The 8,216-nt window shown below is 36.2% G+C and overlaps 1 protein-coding gene across 16 annotated transcripts in view; it reads right to left on the reverse strand.

Moving 5' to 3' along the window:
* dlg1a (discs large MAGUK scaffold protein 1a) overlaps positions 1-7,826 on the reverse strand; it is a gene marked incomplete at its 5' end in the record, with an annotated part of 125,356 nt that extends 117,530 nt beyond the window's left edge. For all 16 annotated transcript variants that reach the window (XM_081380789.1, XM_081380790.1, XM_081380785.1 and 13 more), the window contains 3 exons: positions 4,819-4,994; positions 6,919-7,050; positions 7,218-7,826. In XM_081380789.1, the coding sequence (XP_081236915.1) occupies positions 4,819-4,994; positions 6,919-7,050; positions 7,218-7,236 (327 nt within the window). The remainder of the gene's footprint in view (positions 1-4,818; positions 4,995-6,918; positions 7,051-7,217) is intronic.
* Positions 7,827-8,216: the final 390 nt, after the last annotated feature.

Here is an 8,216-nt window from a genome sequence, read left to right on the forward strand (position 1 = left end):
AGTGTTCCACACTCTGCAAACATCCTCTTTACTTGCGAACCTGTGATAACTGTTGAATTCTAGAGGACTCTCTGGTGCAGGTGTGCGCTTAAACACACTGAGCCAGTTGAATAAATTCTGGTAATGGATAAAAACCAGTAGATTATGATCTCATTATGCTAATTTCTTTCAGTAATTACAGATGCCTGGGTTTTTAAAACACTTCAACATGCTGTTATGGTGGTGAGTGATCATAATTGGCATTAAATGATGAAAACAGCTTTATCTTTCAAACACCTTTTACAAATTCCACCCACTCGGAAGTACTCATATTCAAGTAGCCTAAGAACACCCTGAAATGAACCTAATTCTAGAGTGACAGACATTTGTGCCACACTGCCCTCGTCCCTAAATATTGTTTACGTTATATAAACTTTATATATATATGAATGAATGAATGAAACCTTTATTGCCCCGAGGGGAATTTGTTTAGCACTCAAGGGAGCCACATTGAACATTAACACAGATAACATAGAGGATACAGTAAAACAAACAACAACAACACAGCAATGGTGGTGACATGCAATCATCAATCCATTAACTAAGATGAATCGATAAATAATTAAGTTATTAATATTAATTAAGTTAAATAATTAAGTTATTAAAATAAATTAATAAACGATTAAATAAATAAATAAATAAATAATCAATAGTAATATATATATATATATATATATATATATATATATATATATATTTTTTTTTTTTTTTTTTTTTTATTTATTTATTTATTTATCACACCACACACACACACACACACACACACACAGGCTATATATAAACACACATATGCATAAAGAAATATTGTCCTGTATATACACAGCAGCATACACCCCATCTCAAACTCACATTAGCCTTCAGTAAAGCCAATAGCATAAAAGATAAAAATAGTAAACATCAACACTTCGTAATGCATCTTTACTGATTACATTTTTTTATTCTAATTTCTAATCCAAATTGTCAGGCATCTCCAGCTGATTTCATGCTCTCAGATGTACAGCCAAAAAAATATGGTCTAGTTTTTTCCCAGTTCTTTCTCCTCCATGCTATCACTCAAAAGGAGTTTTGATTCTCTCTGCAACCACACCACCATTTTATCTTAATCTAGGAGATGCTGAAAGCCCTAACACAAGTGATTGACAGCAAAGACTATCTGCAAAGCATGCACCTCATGCCATACGTTTGTCATAGATATGAATGACAACAGTTAATAGCTTTGTTCATACAGCACTAATCAACCTAAACAGCTCTCAAAACTTAAGTAAATCACTTTAGTTATAAAATGCAGGTGTGTAACTCTTGCCTATATGGACATCGGATCCATTCTAAATCTTCTTCTTTGAGAAATTAAGCAAAAAAAATAAAAAAAATACTCTCACTCCCTGTCTCACTAACTAAATAACTAATCAGTGCACACTTCACAGTTTGGCAACATTTTGCAGCATATTTTTCTTATTAAACTGAAAAATATTAGACAGATAGACAGAACTTTGTGAATGCTCATTTGAAGCAAATGTGATTCATGTATAACAAATAAACATACCATCTGTAAAGCTCCTAGCCATAGTACTGTAACCAATAAGTATTAAAGTTAAATCTGTCTTAATCTTACAGCCACTGTTTCATTATAATAAACTGTATATTAAAAAAATACTCCAGATGCCTTCTTACCTTTGTGCTAACGATACATAAACAGTCCATTCTTCAGAGCGCGACCTCTCAGCATCTAATTGCAGCTGCTCTAATCCTGTCGCTAAAATATGCGAATGCATATGCATGAATGCATTGTGCGCGCGACATGAACTTACTCTCAGTTGAGCAAACGTACGCGTCCATATACCCAGAGAAGTCAAGATTGCATCACCTCATGTTTCTTTTCAGCTGTGTGTCGGGGATGCTGAGGAGGAGGACGCCTGCACTCATATTGACGCGCATTCAGAGTTGATAAGAGCACCGCGGGGAGACCGGCCAGCATAATGTGCTCCGCTCACCTCTGGACACACGCGCTCCAACAGCACGTCACTGTGTGGGTAACCGCGAGCATTAAAACGCCTCTGCCCTCACTCTGCTGTTTCAGCATCAAACAGTGGACTTCATGTTTTGCAATTAGACATGGAGTCACTAAATGACTAAATGTCTAAAAAGTCACTAAATGTTTGAGGTGACGCGCAAACAACAACAAAATGATGTAAAAGTTCAATTAATTCTGCAATATGGTTCTGTTTATTCTCAGCGCTTGCTTGTCCATCACTTTAAATGCTTCAGCTCATTACAACAGGATGGATTCTGATTGGCTGTCAAAAGTTATGTTCATCAGCTGGATAAAATCGTTCTCAAAGTGTTCCAACGATATTGTTTATCTATGCCGTTATCGTTATAGCACTGTGGTGTGAACTCAGCTATTCTTTAATATTGAGAATGATTTTTAGAACTATATCTTTATCATTATCGTCCTTGGTGTGAACAGGCCTTTAGAAAAATAGTGCAAACTGGTCGATACTAACCGATCCTTACAGCAGCCCTTCATTTAATCAAACAAATATTTTTTTTGGGGGGGGGAAGCTTTGTTACAATATCTACACATTTCTAAAGCTACTACTACCCTTACTAAAAGTTTGAGAGTGCATTCATTTGAAACTATAGTTCCATAAATATATCCAGAAAGCTATAGTTAAACACAAAAATATTTGAAAAGGGTATGTTAGACCCAATTACAGTTTCTTACATGCTTTCAATCATTGTGGAGAGACAGAGGTTTGAAGGAAAAAATAAAACACCACAAAGCTATAAGCACATCCTCTGTGCCAGACTGCCAGTGGAAACATGAAATTATCTACATTCAAACACTCATCTGATTCATTTGAGACTTCATAGAAATGAGACTGCTATGCATTGTTAAAACACTTTTTATCCAAAGTGTGGCAGATCACTTCCAATCCCAATGGAAGGAAAGTCTACCCACTCTCGACAACGTGAGCAACAATTTAAATGAAAAATGCATGACCAGTCCTTATACAATTTAAATGAGATATTAACATTATTAAATAACAAGGTAACTCTAAAGATTCTGTAGTCACAGAACTCCTACATAAAGTAACACATTTAAAATGCAATCTGTTTAGTCAAATGTTTAAAACTTCACATTCCGAATTATGCATATTAATTAAAGGCACAATATGTAACTTCTTTGCTTTAAAAATAGCAAAAATCACTATACCTATGTTATATATTTTTATATTTTTTCTTACATTATCCCGACTGTTTCCAACAACTTTCAAACCAGGAGAAATTTTAATTTAATTCGAAGACACGGCACGTTTCTTTATTTCCGTTTTGTCGCAGTCAATGGCGTCATATCCGCGTTGTCCCTGGTTTCCGCTGGTACTGCCATGGTAACCAGAGCTATGAACCAGAGCTCTCTGATAGTAACCAAGGCGACAGATGTGGACAGTGTAGTTCGCAATGTCTATTTGCACGCTGTTATTGTTTCGTTCAAACATTATGGACCATGGCAAGCAGACTTTGGATAAAAAAGGAGAACTAAAACGTGAATCAATATCAGCGCGGTGTTTTCGAGATGCCGAGAGCTCCCATAGACAGTATATAAACGAGAGCTCCACGTCCGAGACTTCGACCGCTCCTACATGTACTTTATTAAACAGGTGAGCACATTTACATAAAACTATTCAATGTTATATAGTTCAACAATGATAAAATGCTAGCTTACTGCTAGTCTCATACAGACAAACTAACACATAGGCCTACATTTCAACACATTTAAATGCAGTTTAGTGTGATAGTGTAATGTTAGACCAGGTGAAACAGCGCTGCGTTACCTCACAAGTTTAATTTGTCTAATAAACTGACCTGTGAGTTGTAATTCTGCACTTGCGTGTAGTTCGGTAGAATGAAATGTCCATATTCCTTTTATATCCGCGGGACTCGCGCCGCGTGTGGAGCTGATAGCTGTCTCTTAGCAATCCCGAACTGCTTCATATCACAGTCATGATAAAAGCATCGATGTATTCAGTCATTATTAGATCGGTCGGCTTGACGTTGACGACAAGATCCATAATTCTTAGCAAATGTTGCGTCATCAAACTATGCCTTTGTTACTGTAAGAGGTTAGCGACCCCTAGCGGCGAAAAAAATTACATAGTGTACGTTTAAGGGGCATTACATCCTCAATTTCCTGTTAAGCACAAGTTTAACAAATACCTTGAGGTTCTGAAGTAGGTTCACCAGAGCTGAATCATTACCATGATTTTTAAAAAAATAACATTATGATGTGTCTCTGAATGATCTTACACAGCACTACTCTACAAATACAGATACCAACCACAATCCAAGTTCTATAGTGAAGCAATATAACATTCACAATCATCCTGCTCTTCCAAATATCAACACAACTCAAAAACAAAAAGTTAATTTAACTTAAATTTTAGACAACAATGCCAGTTACCTTGTCTATTTTTGATCCTACAATGAAAATGGTCTACCAACCTGAAGAAGGATCAACCATTGCATTTATATGAGCAACACATAAGTACTGCTTCATTCAGAATGAATCACTATTTTTGAATGAATCATTGAATGAATAACAACTACTTTCACAAGAATAAAACCATTTATTCTTGTCCGTTTCAGCATCATGGTGTCATAACTGGCAGCAATTACTCTGCATGCAGAAAATCAATAACAACATCCAAGATACATGTACTGCATACAGCAAACATGCACTTCTATTAAGCATATATAACAACATAATATTCTGCTTACCTCTTCGCTTTGAGTACAGATGTTGGGCACAGTTTCTGTTGGTCCAGTGGTGCTGGGAGGGCCAGAGAGATTCCATTCGTTAACAGGAGGAAAAGGTTCTCTGGTTTTAAGGCTTGATGGCTCTATGGGCTTATCCTCATTATCCTGGAGGCTCACTTCATAAAATTCCTGGATATCTGAAAGAATTAACAGGTTATAATGAAGTAGCCTACATGAGATTATATAGCCAGCCACCAATACAGCTATAATCCCTATAAATGTTCACAGAATCAAACTTTCATGAAAATACAGATTCCACATTACCAGAACAAATTTATACACATTTTTCAGAGACATCCATACAATGCATGCGCACTAAAACACTTTAGGGGCGCAGTGCAAATTTATCAAATAATGTGTTTTACATTAATAAAGGGATACAGGGAGACATTTACAAGCAAAATCATTTAATTTATTAAAATACAAAATGTACAAATATTACTGAGTTTAAGTATTGTACTGTATACTATACTATAAATGGCTGCAGACTACCGCTATCTACACCAAAGATATATTATGGCTGCATCAAAAAAGGAGCCATCCATTAACCATTATGCTGCCTTCAACACAGCAGTACAGAATTGATTTGAAAATGTAAACTGAATTCATCTTTACATTTTTGTAAAAGTAGGCTGCACTGCACACCATGTCTTCCCACACATGCATGTAACACACTAAGGATTTCTGTGTGCAGTGGCATGAGATTATGATTAAATCATTATTATTTTTTATTTATTTTTTCAGAGATACTGTTGAGTCCTTATAGATGTTTTCAGCCTAAAACACAGACTAGATGGACTAATAATACGCTGGACTAATAATAACACCATGAAACACAAATACTCTTTATGGTTGTTAACAGCACTTCCATGGATTCATACAGAGAACAGGCCAAGCAAAATGAGGAGTTCAAATCATGGAAACATAATGGTAAGAATGCACTGAGTTGTAACCCACTGAGCGCAGCATAACTGGAAACTAAATAGAGAAATGATGCATTTCAAATGCTTCTTAATTAAGTATTGAGGGATTTAAGTATGCACCACTGTGCTGTGCTTTGATTTGATTTGTCAAGTCAGTGTGGGCATACAAAGATGTTCTAAATTACAATAGGGTAGGCCACGAAACTGCAAAAATCCATTTGTCAAATATCTCACCACAACCTTTTAAAGATGCACACTAACACTGTGCACAGAGCAGGCAGTATAAAACAAATATACAAGTTATTACTTCATAGTTATTTCCGGATTTGTTCCGTTGGACTTTGTAACAGTGCTTATCACCGAAATTTCTTCTTCCATTTTATCTTAATTACATAAACTCCCAAAGGTCCCAGCTTAAAAGCGAAAGATTTTCCTAAATTGATGAAAATTAGACAAATTAATTGAAATAATTAAACACAAAACACTGTTTAGTCTATTCCCAACTAATTTAATCCAAGACACTTTTTGAAAAAACATATACCTCTTCCATTTCCATCACTTGTCCATGCCTTGTAATTACTGGATAAGGTCTAAATAAATACTTTACTATATGAAAACAACAAAGCAAAACCCAAAATGCCCATGATTTTTCTAAAACCTAAAGGGATAATTGACACAAAAATGAAAATTATGACATCATTTAACTTATCCTCAAGTTGTTCCAAGCCTGTATGAATTTATTTTTTCTGCTGAACACAAAATATGATATTTTGAAGAATATGAGTAACCAAATAGTTGATGGTCCATCCACTGTTTGGGTAGGCTACTCATGACAATTCTCATTTCTGGGTGTACTATCCCTTTTATAATGCTTTCCGTGAGTATTGAAACCCTGCTTCTTTCAATTTTCTCTAATTGTCATGTGAGAAAAACATTCCCACAAGTTTAAAATGCTGTGCGTCAACACCTTTATTTGCAGTTAAATAAAAAACAAAAATAATGCCGTTGTAACACACTGCTGAACTTGTCAAACACAAATAATGTTGAAGTCAAACCTGTTCCACCATTTCAGCACAGAAGACAAAATGCAAAGAAACTTCCTCGAGGAAAAAAATTGGTTGTTCTAACAGCAACTTACCTATAAGAGCCTGAAAGAGTGTGCTCTGAAATATGTCGATGACTCTCTCAATTGAAAGTCTGAGATGAGGGTCTCCAGTCTGACTGAGTTTAGTTCTGTATTCCTCCAGAAGCTGCAGTGCCCTCTGAGCATCTGAAAAAAAAATAAAATGAAATCATATACAAATCTGCTGAAAAACACTGGCCAAACAGAACAAAATAAGATGTTTAAAATATAGATTAAGAAAAAATATCTATATTTCACTCATATAGCCTACTAAAATATTGCCTATACAGGCTGCATTTTTAAAGACACCTCACCTTTCTTTCTCACTGGCATGATCAAGACTCAGAGATTCAAAGTCCCACACTTTTTAAAAGGCGACTGTTGTAAAGCATTGGAATGAATGACCGATCACTTTCACTTTGAGTCGCGTCACTTTGATTTGGCAGTGATCGCTGAGCGGGTCAGAGAGACATGTGAGGGTGAAAGATCAATAGCAATAATCCACCAATACAATAAAAAACTATAAACGACCACTTCACTCATAACCTGCTGTCAGAGGCGGCAGGAACCCGTAGGCACTTTCATACAACTCTGGACTTATAGCCTATCAACTTTCTGCAGACGAATGAATGGAGTAAATCAGAAAATCGCGGTGTGCATTACAAATATTTGGAAAAAATTGCCTCCGGTCTGTTGCAATGGAAGTGGTAGAATTGGCAGAAATACTAATAATCCCTGTTGGAATGCAAGTAAAGTTCACTCGTAGACGGGTTGCCGTCCATACATCTCTCCCGTTCCCTTCTGACTGGAGTCCTGGATCCCCGCACGTCCGTAATCGAAACTTCTTCAGCGCAACACTTCCTCTTTCTTCTAGTGTGCCCGAAATTCCCAAACTTTCCTGCAAAATGGCGACCTTGATATGCAAACAGATCACATGATCTACTGATCTACTGCCTTCCCTCTGCGCTCAAAGGAATCAGCGCTCAGGTTTCTTCACTCAGCAGCTGCAGACGGTAAAAGAGCGAGGTCTTTATTAAGTTTATCCTCACTTTAAGTAATGAAATTTGGAGAAATGATATGAGAACTGTAGAACATCAGTCTCGTTCAGAGTATATACTGTGGTAGTAGCCTACTATATCGAATATGCCTATATCATTCAGTTTTATTTAAAAACTTGACTAACAATGACATTTTTAGTTATTAGCCTGTACATCATCCCTCATTTGTTTGACATTTAGGTGAAGAGTATCTCGTAAAAAAAAAATTGTGACATCAGATCAATCCTCATAATCCATTGGCCTGTGGGTCTGCTA

Source organism: Scardinius erythrophthalmus (genome assembly GCF_964197995.2).
Source record: "Scardinius erythrophthalmus genome assembly, chromosome: 12".
NCBI classification, from domain to species: domain Eukaryota; kingdom Metazoa; phylum Chordata; class Actinopteri; order Cypriniformes; family Leuciscidae; genus Scardinius; species Scardinius erythrophthalmus.